This window comes from Ranitomeya imitator, chromosome 3 (assembly GCF_032444005.1).
Source record: "Ranitomeya imitator isolate aRanImi1 chromosome 3, aRanImi1.pri, whole genome shotgun sequence".
Lineage (NCBI taxonomy): Eukaryota > Metazoa > Chordata > Amphibia > Anura > Dendrobatidae > Ranitomeya > Ranitomeya imitator.
In genome coordinates this window covers 782,025,787-782,050,678 of record NC_091284.1, presented here as the reverse complement: position 1 = coordinate 782,050,678, position 24,892 = coordinate 782,025,787, and the positions used below count along the sequence as shown (strand labels likewise).

At 42.6% G+C, this 24,892-nt stretch overlaps 1 protein-coding gene across 1 annotated transcript in view; it reads left to right on the top strand.

The window, feature by feature from the left end:
• The window catches only part of GUCY1A2 (guanylate cyclase 1 soluble subunit alpha 2), a 370,353-nt gene that overhangs the window by 80,266 nt on the left and 265,195 nt on the right, over nucleotides 1-24,892 (top strand). The window contains exon 2 of the mRNA XM_069759124.1: nucleotides 19,292-19,353. Within this exon, the coding sequence (XP_069615225.1) occupies nucleotides 19,292-19,353 (62 nt within the window). The remainder of the gene's footprint in view (nucleotides 1-19,291; nucleotides 19,354-24,892) is intronic.

The following is a 24,892-nucleotide window of genomic DNA, read 5'->3' as shown; positions in this document are numbered from 1 at the left end:
CATTGCTTTGATCTTCCGGCTCTCGGTTTAGTAGTTGTTGGAAACTACGCTGCATTGGGCCTACAAATTGGGTATGGGGTGTAGAGAGATGGTGTGTTCCACTCCAAGGTGTTCTCCAGGTTGCCTTTCCTGAGCTTCGATCTTCCGGCTCTCGTTTAGTAGTTGTTGGAAACTACGCTGTATTGGGCCTACAAATTGGGTATGGGGTGTAGAGAGATGGTGTGTTCCACTCCAAGGTGTTCTCCAGGTTGCCTTTCCTGAGCTTCGATCTTCCGGCTCTCGTTTAGTAGTTGTTGGAAACTACGCTGCATTCGGCCTACAAATTGGGTATGGGGTGTAGAGAGATGGTGTGTTCCACTGTAGAGAGATGGTGTGTTCCACTCCAAGGTGTTCCCCAGGTTTCCTCTCCATTGCTTCGATCTTCCGGCTCTCGTTTAGTAGTTGTTGGAAACTACGCTGCATTGGGCCTACAAATTGGGTATGGGGTGTAGAGAGATGGTGTGTTCCACTCCAAGGTGTTCTCCAGGTTGCCTTTCCTGAGCTTCGATCTTCCGGCTCTCGTTTAGTAGTTGTTGGAAACTACGCTGCATTAGGCCTACAAATTGGGTATGGGGTGTAGAGAGATGGTGTGTTCCACTGTAGAGAGATGGTGTGTTCCACTCCAAGGTGTTCCCCAGGTTTCCTCGCCAATGCTTCGATCATCATGCTCTCGTTTAGTAGTTGTTGGAAACTACGCTGCATTAGGCCTACAAATTGGGTATGGGGTGTAGAGAGATGGTGTGTTACACTCCAAGGTGTTCCCCAGGTTTCCTCTCCATTGCTTCGATCTTCCGGCTCTCGTTTAGTAGTTGTTGGAAACTACGCTGCATTAGGCCTACAAATTGGGTATGGGGTGTAGAGAGATGGTGTGTTACACTCCAAGGTGTTCCCCAGGTTTCCTCTCCATTTCTTCGATCTTCCGGCTCTCGTTTAGTAGTTGTTGGAAACTACGCTGCATTGGGCCTACAAATTGGGTTTGGGGTGTAGAGAGATGGTGTGTTCCACTCCAAGGTGTTCTCCAGGTTGCCTTTCCTGAGCTTCGATCTTCCGGCTCTCGTTTAGTAGTTGTTGGAAACTACGCTGCATTAGGCCTACAAATTGGGTATGGGGTGTAGAGAGATGGTGTGTTCCACTGTAGAGAGATGGTGTGTTCCACTCCAAGGTGTTCCCCAGGTTTCCTCGCCAATGCTTCGATCATCATGCTCTCGTTTAGTAGTTGTTGGAAACTACGCTGCATTAGGCCTACAAATTGGGTATGGGGTGTAGAGAGATGGTGTGTTACACTCCAAGGTGTTCCCCAGGTTTCCTCTCCATTGCTTCGATCTTCCGGCTCTTGTTTAGTAGTTGTTGGAAACTACGCTGCATTAGGCCTACAAATTGGGTATGGGGTGTAGAGAGATGGTGTGTTACACTCCAAGGTGTTCCCCAGGTTTCCTCTCCATTGCTTCGATCTTCCGGCTCTCGTTTAGTAGTTGTTGGAAACTACGCTGCATTAGGCCTACAAATTGGGTATGGGGTGTAGAGAGATGGTGTGTTACACTCCAAGGTGTTCCCCAGGTTTCCTCTCCATTGCTTCGATCTTCCGGCTCTCGTTTAGTAGTTGTTGGAAACTACGCTGCATTAGGCCTACAAATTGGGTATGGGGTGTAGAGAGATGGTGTGTTCCACTGTAGAGAGATGGTGTGTTCCACTCCAAGGTGTTCCCCAGGTTTCCTCGCCAATGCTTCGATCATCATGCTCTCGTTTAGTAGTTGTTGGAAACTACGCTGCATTAGGCCTACAAATTGGGTATGGGGTGTAGAGAGATGGTGTGTTACACTCCAAGGTGTTCCCCAGGTTTCCTCTCCATTGCTTCGATCTTCCGGCTCTCGTTTAGTAGTTGTTGGAAACTACGCTGCATTAGGCCTACAAATTGGGTATGGGGTGTAGAGAGATGGTGTGTTACACTCCAAGGTGTTCCCCAGGTTTCCTCTCCATTGCTTCGATCTTCCGGCTCTCGTTTAGTAGTTGTTGGAAACTACGCTGCATTGGGCCTACAAATTGGGTATGGGGTGTAGAGAGATGGTGTGTTCCACTCCAAGGTGTTCTCCAGGTTGCCTTTCCTGAGCTTCGATCTTCCGGCTCTCGTTTAGTAGTTGTTGGAAACTACGCTGCATTAGGCCTACAAATTGGGTATGGGGTGTAGAGAGATGGTGTGTTCCACTGTAGAGAGATGGTGTGTTCCACTCCAAGGTGTTCCCCAGGTTTCCTCGCCAATGCTTCGATCATCATGCTCTCGTTTAGTAGTTGTTGGAAACTACGCTGCATTAGGCCTACAAATTGGGTATGGGGTGTAGAGAGATGGTGTGTTACACTCCAAGGTGTTCCCCAGGTTTCCTCTCCATTGCTTCGATCTTCCGGCTCTTGTTTAGTAGTTGTTGGAAACTACGCTGCATTAGGCCTACAAATTGGGTATGGGGTGTAGAGAGATGGTGTGTTACACTCCAAGGTGTTCCCCAGGTTTCCTCTCCATTGCTTCGATCTTCCGGCTCTCGTTTAGTAGTTGTTGGAAACTACGCTGCATTAGGCCTACAAATTGGGTATGGGGTGTAGAGAGATGGTGTGTTACACTCCAAGGTGTTCCCCAGGTTTCCTCTCCATTGCTTCGATCTTCCGGCTCTCGTTTAGTAGTTGTTGGAAACTACGCTGCATTAGGCCTACAAATTGGGTATGGGGTGTAGAGAGATGGTGTGTTCCACTGTAGAGAGATGGTGTGTTCCACTCCAAGGTGTTCCCCAGGTTTCCTCTCCATTGCTTCGATCTTCCGGCTCTCGTTTAGTAGTTGTTGGAAACTACGCTGCATTAGGCCTACAAATTGGGTATGGGGTGTAGAGAGATGGTGTGTTACACTCCAAGGTGTTCCCCAGGTTTCCTCTCCATTGCTTCGATCTTCCGGCTCTCGTTTAGTAGTTGTTGGAAACTACGCTGCATTAGGCCTACAAATTGGGTATGGGGTGTAGAGAGATGGTGTGTTACACTCCAAGGTGTTCCCCAGGTTTCCTCTCCATTGCTTCGATCTTCCGGCTCTCGTTTAGTAGTTGTTGGAAACTACGCTGCATTAGGCCTACAAATTGGGTAGGGGGTGTAGAGAGATGGTGTGTTCCACTGTAGAGAGATGGTGTGTTCCACTCCAAGGTGTTCCCCAGGTTTCCTCGCCAATGCTTCGATCATCATGCTCTCGTTTAGTAGTTGTTGGAAACTACGCTGCATTAGGCCTACAAATTGGGTATGGGGTGTAGAGAGATGGTGTGTTCCACTCCAAGGTGTTCCCCAGGTTTCCTTGCCAATGCTTCGATCATCATGCTCTCGTTTAGTAGTTGTTGGAAACTACGCTGCATTAGACCTACAAATTGGGTATGGGGTGTAGAGAGATGGTGTGTTCCACTCCAAGGTGTTCTCCAGGTTGCCTTTCCTGAACTTCTATCTTCAGGCTCTCATTAAATTGTGTTTAAACGGAACAACTGCATTTGGCGTACTAGTTGGTTTGGGGCCTACTATCGGTGTCTGCCGCTCCTTGCTGTTCTCCTGGTTTCCTGTCCTAAAATTCCGTTTTCAGGCGCTCGTTAAGTAGTTGTTAATGTTAGACTGCATTTGGCCTAATAGTTGGGTTGGGGCCTACTATCGGTGTTTGCCACTCCTTGCTGTTCTCCTCCACTGAACAAAGCTGTGCCGCCTGTTTACTACTGTTGCCAATTTTGAACTGCATTTCGACTACTTACTGATTTGGGCCTACTCTCTGTGTCAGCCTCTCATTCCAGTTGTCCAATTTTGAACTGCATTTAGCCCACTTTATTCTTTGGGCCTATATCTGTGTTTCCTCCTCATCCTGCCCATTGCCCAGCCAGTGATAGATGAGTCTGCTGGTACATTGACCCATAACGCAACATTTCCCGTGCACGCTACACTGCAAGATTGTGACCCTGCTGAAAGTCAGGTCCCCCTTCCCGCATACCATACCACCTTACACGGGGACAAACAGGAAGGTGCAGATGAAAGTGCAGGTTCCTTCATCAGGTGGGGGGAGGAATACTAGTTGGTGACGTCACTGGCACAGGGCCTCTCATGGTACGCAAAAGTGTTGCTGCCGGTGGGAGGCGCCCCCGCCGTGCAAACACACCGCTGTACTTTGAGGGGCCCTGTGCCAGTGCCAATGCCAACGAGTGGGCCCCCCCTGCTTGCTCAGGTTCACAGCACTTGCAAAGTTGAAATACTTACCTCTCCCTGCTCCACTGCCGTGACGTGGTCCAGATTTCCTGGGCCCACTAATTACTTGAACCAGCCCTACCCACCACAACTTTAGCCAAATGACCCCCAATTTCAAATGCCTTCCAATTATTATAAGGTAAATTACGCTTGACAAGCTTCATTAAGAAGAATGGATGGTTTTGACATTAAAATGGGCACTCTAGGTGTTTTCCTGGCCCCCACTCACTGCCGACTATGCTGCCCCATTGACTTGCATTGGGTTTCGTGTTTCGGTCGATCCCGACTTTACGTCATAATCGGCCGATTTCACTCGACCCGACTTTTGAGATAGTCGGGTTTCGCGAAACCCGGCTCGACTCTAAAAAGGTCAAGGTCGCTCAACTCTACTGCAGAATAATCAACACTTTTTATTAATATTATCCTCGTTGAACTTCATATTCTCAGACTTAATATGCAAGATCTGCCATTCGAGTGCTTTATTATTCTCCCGCTCTGCACAACGCGTTCTACAATATTAATGATCACATTGCATTTCATTGATGTGGTGTTCATCAATATTGATATCCTGGAGACAAGCTCACATTTATTGGTGCGACCACTTTATAGGAGGCTTAGGAGAAAATAAAGAGTGTCTCCCATTTGGGACATTTCTAGCTTATCCACGGAATATGCCATAAATGTCAGCTAGTTGTGGGGCTCCATGCTCCATAATGAAGCTGTCACACACTCCCAGAAAAGGAGTGGTGGTCGCTCACAATGGCCGTCTCCCCACTCATTCATATGGGAGTTTTGTTATTTGCCAAACCCTCTTTATGGGCTATTTTCGGATCTCCTGTATGTGAATAGAGAGCCACCTCTTGATTTCTGAGTACAGATGAGAACCCATTATCAAGCGGTGGGAACCGCATCTATCGGACATATGATATATTAAATGGATATGTTAGAAACGTCTCAGGTGACAACATCTTTCGTTTTATTTAATAGCTATTAAGCACAAATTGAACATGATGGTCATTTAATCAATCACATTAATACACTGTATGGGCAAAAGTATTGGGACACCTACAGATTACACCTACAGGAACCTTTGTGACCTCCCATTCTACATCCATAGGCATTAGTATGAAGTTGGTCACCACTTTGCCGGTATAAAAACGTCCACTCATCTGGGAAGACTTTCTAAAAGACTTTAAAGGACATTTTTTGCCTATCAGAAGGTCAGACACTGATGTTGGAGAAGAGGCTGGCCTCATATTCTCCTTTGTAGCTCAGGGTAAAGGTGTTGTATTGAGTTGAGGTCCAACCTTTGGTCGGCCCATAATGAACTTCCACATCAATCTCCACCACCCATATCTTTATGGACCTTGCTTTTTGCACAGTCATGAGGAACAGAAAACAAATGTGGCATGGACCCCTAGAAGTAGATTTCTTTTTTTCATAGTCTGATAGAGGGCCTTCCTAAACTTCCTCCCTAACTGCCGATGGCTTTTGGTAGAGGACCACCTGCATGCCAGTCACCTGTCATTTATGTGGCTTTGATATGGGACTGGTAAGTTCAGAGATCTTAAACTAGGATGGATCCACATCCTCCTAAAAAAAAATCTGAGATGCTTTCACCAACGTTCTCCGCTTTGGACAACCACTTTTGGTCCCAGGAATCAGTTTTATTTTTTGTGTTAACATGGTATTGTCTATCTTTCCTGTAGCACCACTGAAAGGAAGATTAAGTATTACACACATAGCCCAGTCAAATCAATGGCTATATGCGCAATGCAGAGACTCTTTTTGTAACCATTCTCTACTTGGACCAAGAGAGGAGGATCATGGCTAGAGGACCTAATTCTCTTGATTCCTATAACCCTTTCCTGATGTGTGACATATATATTCATCACATGTCGGGTATAGGTGAATGGAGCAGGCTCAGGTGTTGAGTATTTTCCACCAATGACAGATGCTGGCTGTGCTACAGACCCGTCATCTACCTCCAACAACACTGATCAGTACTAGCTCCGATCATTGCTCTACGACCCCTTAAATACCATTGTCGATCTCTAAGAGCAGCATTTAGACGGTGCATTCCCAGGAAGAATTAATTCATTACACAATGCGATCGTGGTCTACTAATGGGTTGCCATGGTTGAAGAACCCTGTCTTTGCCATGTTTATGCACCGCGGTTTTGTAGAAGACCGTTAAATCCACTATATACCTTAATATTGCAGAATATACTAGTGATCAAATGATTATAAGTTCAATTCCCCTATGGGGATTAAATAAAGCAATTAACATTTTTTAACAAGTAAACAATATAAAAAAAAATCGAATCACCCCCTTTTCCCAGTTGAAAAATAAAGAAATTAAAAAATAAACATATTTAGAATTGCTGCACCTGTCAAAATGTTGTGTGTACCCCTAAATGCTACAAATAAAAACAGCTTGCCACGCAAAAAATCAAGCCCTGTTAAAGCTCTTCTGACGGAAAATGAAAAAGTTACGTGTAAAAAAATTGTCACACAAACCAGTTGTTTTTTCCTGCACAATTAGCACTGTAAAAACAAAACCCAAAAACAATAATGGAATTGTATTTTTTTTTGGCATTTCACCGCACTTGGAATCTTTTTCCTGTTCTTCAGTATATCATATGTCCTCATACGGCTACATTGACGGGAAAAAAGTTATATCTTTTCGAAGATGGGGAGGAAAAGAAAAATGAACTCACAAAAGCATAAAATTGTCCAGTATAAAAGAGGTCAGTGCAAGTTGTAAGATGAATACCCGTTGTGCAGACACCAGAGCTGCCACCACAAATGATGTTACTTGCAGGGGCAATGCTGGTGCTTGGTATTCTGACAATGCGCACTGACAGTGCGCTCTGTAGCCGGCTCATTACTGCTGATCTAAGGTGGTGAGAGAGCGCACTGTCACTGTGCACATGGCACAGTGACACAGTAGGAACTAGCCCTGCCCCTGAAACGAGTATCACTGATGATGCTTCACTTCAGGGAGGGGGCAGAAGCTGCGGCAGTGACTGAAGCCTCTGACCCCTGATGACGCTCCGTGTGAGTATCCCAGCATGCACTGGAATTCTCAAATGAAGCGTCATCAAAAAGTAAATAGAAAAAAAAACAGTTAGGTAGTATAGTGAGGGAAGGATATTGAATTTTTAGTTCATGTATATTAGAAAATAGTTTAGATTATGGCACTAAATAGATCGGGATGTAGATGAAAAATTACTTTGTATTTCGGACCACCCCTTTAACCCTTTCACGACCTATGACATATATGTCTACGCCATTGGTCGTGTCCCTGCATTCGATGCGGGCTCTGTCACTGGGCCCTCATGTTTTCCAGCTCATGGCAGCTGATTTCATTATCTGACATGTGCCCCTAACAGCAGCATGTGGAATCGTGATCCATCTGTGGCTGTTAACATGTTAAATGCCGCCCTCAATCTCCGACAGCAGCATTTAACATGGCGGCGCCAGAAGCGCTTCACTAACTACACCCATCAGCGCCCCTGTCACATGATTGTGGGGCGCCGATGGGTTGGCATGACAACTTGGGGTCTGCGGGAGACCCTTATGGTTGTCATTGCTTATCTGCTATGAGCATCGGTCACGGATGATCAATTGATCAGAGGATCAATTTTGCTACACATAGCAGTGCTGAAGCCTACTATGTGTAGCACAAGTGATCAGATGATAACAGCTTCAAGTCTCCTAAACAAACTATTGAAGCAAGTCAAAAATAGAAAAAAAATGTTTTTAAAAATATTTGCAAAAATAAAAAATCTAAAAGTTCAATTCACCCTTCCTTTTGTCTCATTCAAAATAAAACAATAAAAAAGGTCAAAAATACACATATTTGGTATCACCACGTTCAGAATCACCCGATCTATCAAAACATGAAAAGAATTCATCCGATCGGTAAATGATGTAACAAGAAAAAAATCAAAACGCCAGAATGACCTTTTTTTTTGGCCACCACAACATTGTAATAAAATACAGTAAGAAGCGATCAAAACATTCTATCTACCCCAAAATGGTGTAAATACAAACATCACCAGATGCCGAAAAATGGAAGCCATTAATTTATTTTTTAGACAAACTTTGGAATTTTTTTTCACCATGTAAATAAAAAAGAACCTAGACATGTTTGGCATCTATGGACTCGTAATGACCTGGGGAATCCTAATAGCAGGTCAGTTTTAACCTCCCCAAAAGAACAAGTGTGGGATTGCACTTTTTTTGCAATTTCACAGCACTTTGATTTTTTTCTCCATTTTCCAGTACTTGATATGGTAAAACCAATGATGTCATTCAAAAGTACAACTCATCCTTCAAAAAAAAAAAAACAAGCCCACACGCGGCCATATTGACGTGAAAAAAAAAAGTCATGGTTCTGGGAAGATGAGGAGCAAAAAGAAAGAAATGCAAAAATGGAAAACCCCAAGATCGTGAAGGGGTTATTCCCGCCCTGGATTTCAGTAGTGCCCCGTTGAGTCATTGGTCTCAAAAATGTTCATCTCATCTGTATGTCCTTGGAAAAAAAATAGACAGGCATGAAGGAAAACCAATCAGATTGTTGTGATGTCATTGTTCTTACTAAAAAAAAAGAAGACAAAGGATCTTCCGTCCCTAAGAAATAATCTGTCAGCGTCACGTCAGCCTGGTGTGAATTCTCCGAGGACTTTGGCTTGAGGAGCAAGTTTTTATTACATCTGTTTTCTCACAAATGACTTGCAAATGAACCCGAACGCTTTTATCTCCGCTCCCTGTTGCTAAATCAATGCTGAACATGAGCATAAATAAAATATTTATTTCTGCAGCCGAGGCGTACTAGTGGTGCGCTACAAAGTGAGCCGAGAGATGTGTTCCTCTGCCAGTGTGTAAATGTAGGAGCGTTTTGTTTCCCTTTGCTGCCGCAATCAAACATTTAAAGCGTAATGTAATCTCTTTGGCATGGGGACTCTATTCCAGATGTTTGCATTTAAGATTAATGACCGTATCCCTTTTATATGGATTTGTTTCAGAGTTTATAATTATTATGTTAATTAGCCGGGGATTGTAGCGTCATCTATGCTCAACCCGCAGAAAGGTTTTAAAGGTGTCCTCTCGTAGATTGATCCTTTGGTTTGCTGCAATGACTTTGTAAGTGCAGAATTTTCAAAGGTAGTTGCCAAACCTGTTTTTGTCCCATGGCAGCAAAATGCCCCTTACCCATCATATGGAATTTTTTGGCCAATTAGGTTAACACCAATATACATGGGGCTTTGCAAAGGTTATTGGAAGTGTTTAAGTGCAGGAAAGTATACAGTGGATATAAAAAAAGTCTACACCCCTGCTATCATGTAAAAAAAAATCATACAAAGAAGAATCAGTTCAGAAATGTTTTCCATCTTTATTTTTATCCATAATTTATACAATTCAAAAATAAAATTGACATCATGTTTTGTAGAAAAAAAGAGGAACTAACACCCTTACGCTAATACTTTGTTGAAGTACTCTTTGAATTTACGACAGGATTCATTCTTTTTAGGTCGGAGTCTATCAGCATGGCACATCTAGAATTGCCAATTTTTGCCCACTCTTCCTTGCAGAAGATCAACATCTGTCAGATTATGAGGACATCTCCTGTGTACAGTGCCCTCTCCAGGTCACCCACAGATCAACCTGGCTGGGTTTGTCCATAGCTTTGATCTTCTGGAGAATCCATTCTTTTCTTAATTTGTAAAACTCCAATTCAGATTGGCTGCAGTTTCCTTGTGTGTTCCATGTGATACGTTGAGGTACTGGGTCCCCCAGGGCCAGACATCTCTTTCCAGCTCTCAGCTTGGATCCGGTATCAGCTCCATATGCAAATACAATAATATAATTAGTTTATTAAACACCAGTATAAACCAATAGCTTTCTATTATATTTAGCATGCATGTATCAATTCCCACAGGAGCATTACATGGCCTACAAGTCTCCTTACATTGGCATGTCAAGCAGGTCCCTCTTCACAAGGAGAAACTTTGCCTCTTATTCTATTTAGCAGAATTGTTGCTCAACTCTAGGTTTGTTTTTTTCCTCTACAAAATTTACTCCAGTCTGTACAGTCTCTCTTTTTAGACTCAGGGGTGACTTATATTTCTTGCATCCATAGGGTTCTCATATTTCAGTGTCCCTTGCCTCTGGCAATAGTAACCATAACTTTGGCTATAAAGGATCTTGAGTTGACTAGTGATGAGCGAGTATACTCGTTAGTTGAGTTTCTCTGAACACGCTCGGGTGGTCTCCGAGTATTTCGGCATGCTCGGAGATTTAGTTTGTCGACGCAGCTGCATGATTTGCGGCTGCTAGACAGCTTGAATACATGTGGGGTTGCCTGTTTGTTAGGGAATCCCCAAATGAATTCAAGCTGTCTAGCAGCCGCAAATTATGCAGATGCGTCGACATAAACTAAATCTCCGAGCATTCCGAAATACTCGGAGACCACCCGAGCATGCTCGGAGAAACTCGAGTAACGAGTATACTCGCTCATCACTAATCTTGACCTTGAGGTGTGGATGGATTAGTCATAAATAGATTAATCTCGTGAACGTTTCTTGTAATAACCCTATCTATCTAGAAATCATCCCTTCTCTAAAACCAGCCCCTGTTTGGAGACTCGCTCATCTGTAGAGGCGGACATTTTGGAATAAGCTTTATCGCAGCCTTTCTTCGCCATCTTGCACATTTAGGTGACGGACGTTTCTTTTCTAAGGCTGGAGACAGTAACCAGCAGCACTTACTGTAATGCTCTGTTTGGAAGTGGAATCCTGAATGCTGAACATCCGTGACACACAGCGCAGAGAAGAATGGATGCAATTTGTCAGCCAAACAATCCCCTTAATCTCCCAGCAGACATGATGTCTTTCATGGAGAAGGTTAGACTTCCCCTCTCTCAGGTGATGTGCGTGCATAGAGGTGTAAACCATGGAACATTAACGGCCGAAGATCAAGTGGAATATGACGCCTTTTATATTTTCTTAATAATATACCTTATTTTCAATATTTTCATATTTCGACTTGGAAAATAAAAGTAATGTAAAATATAGATTTCATCATCATCATCAATGGGTTTCTTTACTGTAAGAGCAGTAATAGTATATTTTTTCACATTTAGGCTTTTAATCCTGGCTAGATATAAAATCATATACAGAGATTCTTTACTGTATGAGCAGTAACGCAATGGAATCCTATACCAAAAGAAGTCGTCATTCGGCATTCCTTAAAAAAAATGTACAAGTGTTCCAAGAGATAAGAAAGGTTTCTATAAGATCATATACAGGGATTCTTTACTGTAAGAGCAGTGACACAATGGAGTTTTTTTTTATCATTGTGTTTGTAATTAAGGCAAGTGGGCATCCTCTTTATTTAGAGGAAAAAGAATTACCATCATTATAGATGGGATTCTTTACTGTAAAGAGCAGTGACACAATGGAGTTTTTTTATCATTGTGTTTGTAATTAAGGCAAGTGGGCATCCTCTTTATTTAGAGGAAAAAGAATTACCATCATTATAGATGGGATTCTTTACTGTAAAGGCAGTAACACTAAGCATCATTTCATACTTTGGCTTGTATATATGGCAAAAGTGCAACCTTTAGATCTAGAAAAAAAACACAGTTGCTGGATCATAGCAAGGTGTTGCTATAAATCTTTGCATACGTAGACTTGGAAAATAAAAGGAAGGTAAAAAAATTGTATTATCATTGTTATCACAGATATTTTTTTTTTCACAATTAGGCTTTTAATCCAGGCAAGAGATCAGGTCAGAATCTGCGCCTTTTTTTGGTATGTGCACACATTGCAGATTTGTGTGCAGATTTCTTCCTTTTTTTACCTCCTGCAGATTTCTATTATGAAATGGGTGCAGAAATGCAGCAGATCTGCACGAAGAAGTGACATGGTCCTTTTTTGAATCTGCTGCATTTTCCGTGCAGATTTTTCCGCACCATCAGCACAGCATTTTTTTTTGCTATTGATTTACACTGTACTGTAAATCACTTGCAGATCTGCAGCGTTTCTGTGTGGAAAAAAAAACTGCAGATGTGCAGGAAATCTGCAACGTGTGCACATACCCTTAAAAACATATGGACAGCTCTTTTTATTAATCACTGTGGGATATCCACTTTGCTGCTCAAATGATGACTTTTAACCCCTTCCCGACCTTTGACGCAGCGTATGCGTCATGAAAACCCGTGCCAATCCGACCTGTGATGCAGCATATGCGTCATGGCCGGATTGGGCTCCTGCAGCCCGGGTGAAAGGGTTAACTCCAATTTCACCCGATCTGCAGGGACAGGGGGAGTGGTAGTTTAGCCCAGGGGGGGTGGCTTCACCCCCCCCCCCGTGGCTACGATCGCTCTGATTGGCTGTTGAAAGTGAAACTGCCAATCAGAGCGATTTGTAATATTTCACCTAAAAAACTTGTGAAATATTACAATCCAGCCTTGGCCGATGCTGCAATATCATCGGCCATGGCTGGAAATACTAATGTGCCCCCAGGCCACCCCACCGATCGCCTCCCCAGCCCCCCGATCTGTGGTCCGCTCCCCTCCGTCCTGTGCTCCGCTCCCCCGTCCTCCTGTCCGCTCTCCCCGTGCTCCAATCCCACCCCCCATGCTCCAATCCACCCCCCCTGCACACCGATCCACCCCCCCGCACACCGATCCACCCGCCCGCACACCGATCCACCCCCCCGCACTCCGATCCACCCGCCCGCACACCAATCCACCCCCCCATGCTCCGATCCACCCACCCCCGTGCTCCGACGCCCCCCCCCGTGCCCTGATCTCCCCCCATTATACTTACCGAGCCTCCCGGGGTCCGTCCGTCTTCTTTCCTGGGTGCCGCCATGTTCCAAAATGGCGGGCGCATGCGCAGTGCGCCCGCCGAATCTGCCGGCCGGCAGATTCGTTCCAATGTGAATTTTGATCACTGTGATAAAACCTATCAAAGTGATCAAAATAAAAAAAACAGTAAATGACCCCCCCCCCCCCCTTTTGTCCCCCATAGGTAGGGACAATAATAAAATAAAGAATTTTTTTTTTTTCCACTAAGGTTGGAGTTAGAACTAGGGTTAGGGTTAGGGGTAGGGTTAGGGGTAGGGTTAGGGTTAGGGTTAGGGTTTCAGTATGTGCACACGTATTCTGGTCCTCTGCTGATTTTTCCGCAGCGGATTTGATAAATCCGCAGTGCTAAACCGCTGTGGATTTATCACGCATTTACTGCGGTTTTTCTGCGCATTTCACTGCGGTTTTACAACTGCGATTTTTTATTGGAGCAGTTGTAAAACCGCTGTGGAATCCGCAGAAAGAAGCGACATGCTGCTGAATGTAAACCACTGCGTTTCCGTGCAGTTTTTCTGCAGCATGTGCACAGCAATTTTTGTTTCCCATAGGTTTACATTGAAATGTAAACTCATGGGAAACTGCTGCGGATCCGCAGCGTTTTCCGCAGCGTGTGCACATACCTTTAGAATTAGGCTATGTGCACACGGTGCGGATTTGGCTGCGGATGCGCAGCAGTGTTCCATTAGGTTTACAGTACCATGTAAACATATGGAAAACTAAATCCGCTGTGCCCATGGTGCAGAAAATACCGCGCGGAAACGCTGCGTTGTATTTTCCGCAGCATGTCAATTCTTTGTGCGGATTCCGCAGCGTTTTACACCTGATCCTCAATAGGAATCCGCAGGTGAAATCCGAACAAAAAACACTGGAAATCCGCGGTAAATCCGCAGGTAAAACATAGTGCCTTTTACCCGCGGATTTTTCAAAAATGGTGCGGAAAAATCTCACACGAATCCGCAACGTGGGCACATAGCCTTAGGGTTAGGGGTGTGTTGGGGTTAGGGTTGTGGTTAGGGTTACGGCTACAGTTGGGATAAGGGTTAGGGGTGTGTTGGCGTTAGAATTGAGGGGTTACCACTGTTTAGGCACATCAGGGGGTCTCCAAACGCAACATGGCGCCACCATTGATTCCAGCCAATCTTTTATTCAAAAAGTCAAATGGTGCTCCCTCCCTTCCGAGCCCTGACGTGTGCCCAAACAGTGGTTTACCCCCACATATGGGGTACCAGCATAGTCAGGACAAACTGCGCAACAATTACTGGGGTCCAATTTCTCCTGTTACCCTTGAGAAAATAAAAAATTGCTTGCTAAAACATCATTTTTGAGGAAAGAAAAATGATTTTTTATTTTCATGGCTCTGCGTTGTAAACGTCTGTGAAGCACTTGGGGGTTCAAAGTGCTCACCACATATCTAGATAAGTTCCTTGGGGGGTCTAGTTTCCAAAATGGGGTCACTTGTGGGGGGTTTCTACTGTTTAGGCACACCAGGGGCTCTGCAAACGCAATGTGACGCCCGCAGACCATTCCATCAAAGTCTGCATTTCAAAAGTCACTACTTCCCTTCTGAGCCCCGACGTGTGACCAAACAGTGGTTTACCCCCACACATGGGGTATCAGTGTACTCAGGAGAAACTGGACAACATATATTGGGGTCAAATTTCTCCTGTTACCCTTGGGAAAATTAAAAAATTCTGGGCTAAAAAATTATTTTTGAGGAAAGAAAACGTATTTATTATTTTCACTGCTCTGTGTTATAAACTTCTGTGAAGCACTTGGGGGTTCAAAGTGCTCACCTCACATCTAGATAAGTTCCTTTCGGGGTCTAGTTTCCAAAATGGGGTCACTTGTGGGGGGTTTCTACTGTTTAGCCACATCAGGGGCTCTGCAAACGCAACGTGACGCCCGTAGAGCATTCCATCAAAGTCTGCATTTCAAAACTTCACTACTTCACTTCCGAGCCCCGGCATGTGCCCAAACAGTAGTTTACCCCCACATATGGGGTATCACCGTACTCAGGAGAAACTGGACAACAAATATTGGGGTCAAATTTCTCCTGTTACCCTTGGGAAAATAAAAAATTGCGGGCTAAAAAATCATTTGTGAAATTTTTTTTTTTATTTTCATGGCTCTGCGTTATAAACTTCTGTGAAGCACTTGAGGGTTCAAAGTGCTCACCACACATCTAGATTAGTTCCTTTGGGGGTCTAGTTTCCAAAATGGGGTCATTTGTGGGGGATCTCTAATGTTTAGGCACACAGGGGCTCTCCAAACGCGACATGGTGTCCGCTAATGATTGGAGCTAATTTTCCATTTAAAAAGCCAAATGGCGTGCCTTCCCTTCCAAGCCCTGCCGTGCGCCCAAACAGTAGTTTACCCCCACATATGGGGTATCTGCGTACTCAAGACAAACTGGACAACAACATTTATGGTCCAATTTCTCCTATTACCGTTGGCAAAGTAGGAAATTCCAGGCTAAAAATCATTTTTGAGGAAAAAAAAAAATTTTTTTATTTTCATGGCTCTGCGTTATAAACTTCTGTGAAGCACCTGGGGGTTTAAAGTGCTCAGTATGCATCTAGATAAGTTCCTTGGGGGGTCTAGTTTCCAAAATGGGGTCACTTATGGGTGAGCTCCAATGCATAGGCACACAGGGGCTCTCCAAACGCTACATGGTGTCCGCTAACAATTGGAGCTAATTTTCCATTCAAAAAGTCAAATGGCGCGCCTTCCCTTCTGAGCCCTGCCGTGTGCCCAAACAGTGGTTTACCCCCACATATGAGGTATCGGCGTACTCGGGAGAAATTGCCCAACAAATTTTAGGATCCATTTTATCCTATTGCCCATGTGAAAATGAAAAAATTGAGGCGAAAAAAACTTTTTTGTGAAAAAATAAGTACTTTTTCATTTTTACGGATCAATTTGTGAAGCACCTGAGGGTTTAAAGTGCTCACTAGGCATCTAGATAAGTTCCTTGGGGGGGTCCAGTTTCCAAAATGGGGTCACTTGTGGGGGAGCTCCAATGTTTAGGCACACAGGGTCTCTCCAAACGTGACATGGTGTCCGCTAACGATGGACACAATTTTTCATTCAAAAAGTCAAATGGTGCTCCTTCCCTTCCGAGCCTTACCATGTGCCCAAACAGTGGTTTACCCCCACATGTGAGGTATCGGTGTACTCAGGAGAAATTGCTCAACAAATTTTAGGATCCATTTTATCCTGTTGCCCATGTAAAAATGAAAAAATTGAGGCTAAAAGAATTTTTTTGTGAAAAAAAAGTACTTTTTCATTTTTACGGATCAATTTGTGAAGCACTATGCATCTAGATAAGTTCCTTGTGGCGTCTAGTTTCCAAAATGGGGTCACTTGTGTTGGAGATCCAATTTTTAGGCACATGGGGGCTCTCCAAATGTTTCATGGTGTCCGCTAAAGAGTGCAGCCAATTTTTCATTCAAAAAGTCAAATGGCGCTCCTTCCCTTCCAAGCCCTGCCGTGCGCCCAAACAGTGGTTTACCCCCACATATGAGGTATCAGCGTACTCAGGACAAATTGGACAACAACTTTCGTGGTTCAGTTTCTCCGTTTACCATTGGGAAAATAAAAAAATTGTTGCTGAAAGATCATTTTTGTGACTAAAAAGTTAAATGTTCATTTTTTCCTTCCATGTTGCTTCTACTGCTGTGAAGCACCTGAAGGGTTAATAAACTTCTTGAATGCGGTTTTGTTTAACTTGAGGGGTGCAGTTTTTAGAATGGTGTCACTTTTGGGTATTTTCAGCCATATAGACCCCTCAATCTGACTTCAAATGGGAGGTGGTCCCTAAAAAAAATGGTTTTGTAAATTTCGTTGTAAAAATGAGAAATCGCTGGTCAAATTTTAACCCTTATAACTTCCTTGCAAAAAAAAAATTTTGTTTCCAAAATTGTGCTGATGTAAAGTATACATGTGGGAAATGTTATTTATTAACTATTTTGTGTCACATAACTCTCTGGTTTAACAGAATAAAAATTCAAAATGTGAAAATTGCGAAATTTTCGAAATTTTCGCCATTATTACCTCATAAAGGGACACTGGTCAGAATTGCAAAAAACGGCAAGGTCTTTAAGGTCAAAATAGGCTGGGTCATGAAGGGGTTAAACATTTTTGTCCCTGGAGTGGTTTTGCAAAAAAAGTGCATGCAACTTCTTTATTGTGGATCCTAATGGAATGTGTTCTAAAATAGGCATTGTTCTATGAGAAGACTACATTAAAAAAGCCACTTCAGTTAAAAAAAACAAATCTTTTCCAAAAACATCGTTTTTGAACGCTTCAAAAAAACTCTATGCTAACATATCCCAAGTTCATGTTTAATGTTCAGGATTCGATGGGTGACTAAATTCTAATTGAATCTGTTGATGTTCCATATCCAATGCAAAGTTATGGGGTATTTCAGCATTTACCGCATTCACATGCAGGGGGAAGAAAATCTACCATCGTGCATATAGAACATTTGTTGAATGGAGTTTGTACAAATGCTCATTATACTAAATTTTGCGCCATTGTTTTATGCCACAAAAAACTTGTGATAAATTTTCCCCTTGTGGTTTTAGATGAGACATATAGGGGATGACATTGGCAGTCAGAGTAATTAGTGGTAATCTATTAAATGGGTTAATAATGTTCTTATAGATCTAATTTCTGATCCCTATTTAGTTGGAAAACCCCTGATGAAGCTTGATGCGAAACGCACGTCAGTTGCCTTTTCTTTGATAGGTAATGTGTACTCCAAAACTTGTGATAAATTTCCCCCTTTTGGTTTTAGATGAGACATGTAGGGGATGACATTGGCAGTCAGAGTAATTAGTGGTAATCTATTAAATGGGTTAATAATGTTCTTATAGATCTAATTTCTGATCCCTGATGAAGCTTGATGCAAAACGCACGTCAGGTGCCTTTTCTTTGATAAAGTGTACTCCAAAACTTATGATAAATTTTCACATTTTGGTTTTAGATGAGACATGTAGTGCAGGGGTGTCAAACTGTTTTCCTCGAGGGCCGCAAACAGGTCATGTTTTCAGGATTTCCTTGTATTGCACAGGTGATAATTTAATCACCTGCACAGAATGATTCCAGCACCTTGTGTAATGCAAAGGAAATCTTGAAAACACGCATGGTCTCAGGCCCTCGAGGAATGCAGTTTGACTCCCCTGATGTAGGGGATGATATTGGCAGTCAGAGTAATTAATGGTAATCTATAATTTGGGGTGATAATGTTCCTATAGATCTATTTAGTTTGAAACCCCCTGATGAAGCTTGATGCGAAACGCTCGTCAGGTGCCTTTTCTTTGATAGATAAAGTCAGTGTACTCCATGACTCTGCATTAGTATCATTATGTGAATTTTCAGGTAATATATTTTTCTCCCTGTTTATCTGTATATACCTTTAAAGGGCCCTAACTTTAACAGCACTGGCTATTTTGGCTTGTACCTTTTGAGTATCCATCCTCAATACTGTGATTGCGCACAATATAACTGCGTTGATGTGTAGTATTCACACAATGAGGTTTTGTCATTCTCACTTGCCTACCTTTAGTATTTTATATGTCTGACTTTTGCATTTCTATTTTTCTGCTTTTAATTATTATGTTATCCAATAAATAATACATTGTTATTGATTTTGAGCTTTGCACATTTCTATATAAGTTTCCCTATTTAGTTGGCTGAGTTATTATTTTACATAAACAATGTGATGTTTGGACACATCATCGTTTGGCTCTTTTCCTAAAAATGAAAAAAAAAATCCCATTTGCTCTGTAATATGACAATAAATCACCCCCATCACTCATCCTCATTGTATTTTTATAGCTTTCCTATTTTATGTGATCCTAACACATATCCATCACCCTCCTCGTAAATCAGCCATGACTTAATCAGGTCAGCTGTATATATACATCCTCAAAACTCCATCATCACAAGCAAAAGACAAAAAGAGTGAAAAGCTCAATATTTGATAAGGAAAATACGGTGCGTTGAAAATGCTGAATATTCGTCCTCAAAAGTAAAGCGCTAACGTCTATGTTATATTCTGTGCCTCACAAATATTTGTCGAAATGGCGTCCATTCAATAATGTCTTTTTCTCTTTTTTTCTGCAGCAGCAGACCATTCAGGATACGTTACAGAGAACGCTGCAGTTCTATGAGCATCAACTTCTTGGGTAAGAGACAAGTTGATAGAATATCAATATCCAAGTCCAGTCCATAGATCGATTTATTTGGAAACCATTAAGGGTTAATGTGTTTATACAAATAGCGATGACTGCAACCCGGCCCGGAATATTAGGAGGGTCTATAGAAGGTCTCCACCAGCCAGCCTCCCTACCCAACATTTTCTAGTTATTCTTCGCAAAGCCTTAAAGAAGCTCTCATCCTCCTCCTATCAAAGTTTTTATCCTCTTAATATATTGCAGTCATCATATTATATGGCACTGTGTACTTACAATTTCTCATTTTGCCTTTCTACCCACTTACTTCTTCTCTTTTGATTAGGTGTATGACATCATGTGACTAAAAACTGACTATCCAAATCCTTCTAAGCTCTATGTAGAAACATGAGGTCAATTTTCCCTGTATGAGGCATCACTTCAAAAGTCCCAGGCGGGGAGGGGGGGGGGGAATGATGGAGATGATAAATGTAGGGACAAGAGACCTCCTGTTTCTACATATCCACATAGAGCAGAGAAAACAGAAGAATTATCTTGGAAGAAAGGTAAAATGAGCAATTGTAAGTACACAATGTTGTATAATATAATGACTGCAGTATATTATGAGAATAAAAACTTTGGGAGGAGGGCTTCTTTAAGCCTTACCCGATGAGGCCAATTTTCATTTTTGTTCTTTCATTTTTTCCTTCTGTTCTTCCAAGATCAATTACTTTTTTATTTTTCCAGACATACAGCTATATCAGGGCTTGTTTTTTTACAGGACAAGTTTGAATGACACCATTCTTTTTACCACGCAATGTACTGGAAAATGAATGAAAAAAATCCAAAAGTGGTGAAATTAAAAAAACTCCGACAATTCTGCAAATTTTAGGAGGCTAGGTTTTACAGTGTTCATTCTATTGTAAAAATGACCCGTAGTGATGAGCGAGAGTACTCGTTGCTCGGGTTTTCCCAAGCATGCTCGGGTGACCTCCGAGTATTTGTTAGTGTTCGGAGATTTAGTTTTCATCGCCTCAGCTGAATGATTTACAGCTACTAGCCAGCCTGATTACATGTGGGGATTCCCTAGCAACTAGGCAACCCCCACATGTACTCAGCCTGTCTAGTAGCCGTAAATCATTCAGCTGCGGCGATGAAAACTAAATCTCCGAACACTAACAAATACTCGGTGGTCACCCGAGCGTGCTCGGGAAAACCCGAGCAACGAGTGCATTCGCTCATCACTAATGACCTGTCAACATGACTCTTCAGTTCAATATGATTATGGTGATACCATACTTGCACATTTTTTTTTTCATTTTTGTAGTGAAAAATAAAAAAGAAATGTGATTTCTGGGGTTTGTGTTGCCATTTTCGTAACTTTTTCACTTTTTCATCAATAGAGCTGCATGAGGACGTGTTTTTTTGTGGCGATCTGACGTTTTTATTCATACCATTTTGCGGTACAGACAACATTTGAATTGCTGTTTATTGAATTTTGGGGAGGGAGGTGCTGCAATGGTAAAAACACAATTCTGGCTTTTTCATTTTTTTCATTGTTTTACAGAATTTACTGTAGAAGTTAAATTATTTTATATTTTGATAGCACTTTTAGAAATGCAGCAATGACAAATACTATATTTTTTTCTTAATGTCTTTATTTAAAAATGGAAAAAAGGATGTCATAATTACATTTCTTTTTTATGTATATTTTAAAACTTTTTAAAGTTGCTAGTTTTTTCTATTCCCGTTAGGCTATGTGCAACATTGCATTTATTAGGTGGATTTTATCCTGAATCCACCTCCAAAGGTGATGCTAAAAAGATCCCCATAAACTGAACATCGTGCACAGCAATCTCAAAACAACATTGCTGTGCACATGCTCCGTCTTATGATATTTCTTTTACCACCTTCACGGATCAGAAACCCTGAAGTGGTTCGCTCTGAAAGCAGCTACCGCTAGAAAGATGTTGGCTGCAGAAACATCACAAGAACAACAGCAAAACTGCCACTTTAGGAGTGAGGCTTCGCACGGGAAAACTCGGTGGCTGCATCGGTGCCTAAAAAACACCATGTGCACTTAGCATTAGGGAAATTGAACCTGGGATCGTCAGATCATTTTTTCTATATACTGCAGTACCATCATGTTACAGTACAAAGCTAAAAACGACAGTCCAACATGCCAGTTATAAGGACCTTCCTACCTCCTGACTCCCCCGCTCCATACACATGCACACTCTGCTTCACTGAACATGCTTGTATTTTCAATGGGAGAGACAACCAGACAACAATCAGACAACCCTAGGGCCAGAGTTCACTGAGAAGAACTAAATGGGTTAGATATTGAAATTCAACATGTGAAATCCTTCTCTGCCCGTTATCATGTCAGCGGCTTGCGCAGAGTCAGAGCTTATCAGGTGAGGGAGTTCTTGTGTATGTTGCATGCTGTCATCAGACAATTCTTGGGCACTCTGAACATCTGCAAGAGGAAAATAAGCCATGGACATCCTGACTCATGACCTCCGATCTATGGCTCTCCATCAGCACATGAAGTGACATTACTGGCTCATTTGGCAAAGTCAAGCTGGTCAGCAATCAGAGCAAGCCTCAAATAGTCCTCCACCTTCTTGCCAATGCTTGTCTTTCCACTAAATCTGCACTCTTAAGTGCTTCCTGGCCAGTATCATCAACCTCATCATCATCCTCCTTTACTGCGTGTTGTATACCGAGTACACCTCCCCTTCCTTCTCCATCACAGTGGCAGATATCCATCCCCAATTGTGTCTTGAGAAAACAAACTTATGCTCCTAGTCATCCATTGGTTTGACAACTAAACTTGTACCTTGTTGAGTTTCTGGTAGTTCAATTCCTTCTTTGCCAGCTTGTGGATTCTGTTGGTCTTCGAAAAATGATATTGTGCACTCAGCCTACCTGAAAGATACCAAGCCACCATTATGTCTCTCAGAAATGCGTGCCGCTCTCTGTTTCCGCGTGCAGGAGAATATAAGCCACTTTCTGGACTTGTCATTGAGCTACAAAGTGCATTTCACTCGAGATACCTGGAGCATCAATTATAGCCAGGGACATTCATTCACAACTCTCTGGGTTAATGTTTCCAGCGTCAGTCAGTGATGCACCACAACATCTGGAATAGGTGGTGTGGCCTTCGCGACTAGGAGCTGCATATGTTTCCCCTGACAGGCAGAAGTTTTCTGTCTCCAGCAGCCACAGGGCACTACACTGTTGATTCCACACAATGACTATTTTTTTCCCTCATGCAAGTCAAAGTGCTGCCAGGCAGTTCTACAGCTTGTCAAGCTTGGGGGGAGAAAAGCCATATGACGGATAAGTTGCTGCGATGCATCAAGCATCAACTCGTCCGCTGGCTGGCTCCTCGTGAACTGCAACTCAGAATTGTCATGAGCGACAATGCCAGGAACGTTCTGGCTGCCTTACGGTCATGCAAAGTAACTCCTGTTCCATGCATAGCTCACATCATAAATTTAATAGTGCAACATTTCTTTCACAAATATACAAACTTGATGAAGTTGGTGGCTATGGCCAGAAAAGTGTAAGCTCATTTTAATAGATCGTATGTAGCAAATCATGTCCCCCTGGCTATGCAAAATAAAAAGTGGCTGCCAAAGCACCACCCGGTTCGTGATGTCGCGACCCACTTGAATTTGATGATATATATTTTGCAGCGTTTGAACAAACAGCGAAAAGTTGTGACTACATCATGCACAGTCAAACTCGAATGTGGTTTGGTATCTGACATTGACAACTATTGAGGGATCCTTTTCACCAACCGAAGACTTTTGAACAGTCTACAAAATTTGTCAGTAGGGGCACATGTGGATTCAAGGATGTAATCCCACTAATATTTATCCTGGAGGAAACACTCATCAGCATGGAAGAGGTGATGGAGGAAGAACCCAACTTTGCACCTACGCCAGGAGTGTCAAACTGCATTCCTCGAGAGCTGCAACCAGTTCTTGTTTTCAGGATTTCCTTGTACTGCACAGGTGATAATTTAATCACCTACACACATAATGATTGCAGCACCTTGTGCAATGCTAAGGAAATCTTGAAAACACGCATGGTTTGCGGCCCTCGAGGAATGCAGTTTGACACCCCTGACCTACGCAGTGCTGCTAGGTGTGTCTCTTGGGGACTCTCAAAGTCCAAGTCATATGATGCAGGATGTGGAAGAGGATGAGGGAATGAAGGAGGTAGTCTTTGTACTGGCATGGGATGAAGAAGGCAGTCAAAGTGAAAAAGATGATGATGAATGATGACGCTTGCCTTGACAAGCAACTAACCAAATTTGCTATGGAGTACTGTCGTGTCCAGCCTCCAGTGACATATCAGAGAAGATTTTCAGTGTCACACAAAAGTGCACCAGGTTGTCTGCTACTACCATGAAATACCTAATATTTGTCAAAATGAATCATGCATTGATCAGTGCAAACTTTCATGCACTGATGGCTGATGCCAATTATTAAATTGGCTGTATCATCTGTATGCCTGCCCATTGACTACGTACTCCATTGTTCTACTGCCACCAGTGCCAATGGAACACACTCTGCTGGGCATCTACTCCCTGTCCATCATGTCATCTATACTGTTGTTCTGTGGTTGGCAGGTCTGCCATTGTTGATCCTAAACTGTCACACATCTGATTGCCTGCTCTGTCTACCTCTCCACCCTGCTGCTCCTGCCACAGCCACCGCACAACCACACTAGCCACACATCTCATTGTTGCCCACAGTATTTCATAGTGCTAGACAGTACGAGAGATGCTGGAAAATGTAGGATTTTCAAGGTACACAAACACAAAAAATCTCTTTAAATAGGGGAAATTTTTTAAAAGACAAGACATAGCTTCTTCACTTTAAAAACAGTACTCCTGTTTTGTCTCTCTAAAAAAGGGATTATTTTTGGATTGCTTAAGAAAAAGACTTTGTAATTGCTTAATTCTTCTGTGATTAGCAATACAGTTGCAGACCCCAAAAAGGGATCATTTTCACTTAAGAATCAATTACTTCTTCAAATTCAAAACAGTGCACCTGTTTTACCTCCAAAAAAAGAGGACACTTTTTGGACAACTGAATTTTGTAATTGTCTAATAATTTTGTGATTAGCAAGCCAGTTATGTTCCCAAAAAGGGGATAATTTTCCAATTTTGGTTGAGAAACAATAACTTCATGTTTGAAACAGTACACCTTGTCTCTTTAATTAAATGGATATTTTTTGACTCATTGTGCAAAAAGCCTCTGTTTGCACCACCTGTGTGTAAACAACAGCAATGCATGCATTTGCCCTCCAAAAGGAATAATTTATGGACCATTTAATATAAGTAGCCTACAAAGTCTGAAAATGAAGAGTGTGGTTAAACGGGCAGCTAGTTGCATATCCCTGTTGTACAGATTGTGCATTCCCCTGTTACAGGAGATTACATTTCAATGCCATTCCCAGCTGGATAAAAATAAATCCTAAGATAAATTTGTGGAAATAACAACAGCATGGAGAACCCAACCCAAAACCCAACTCA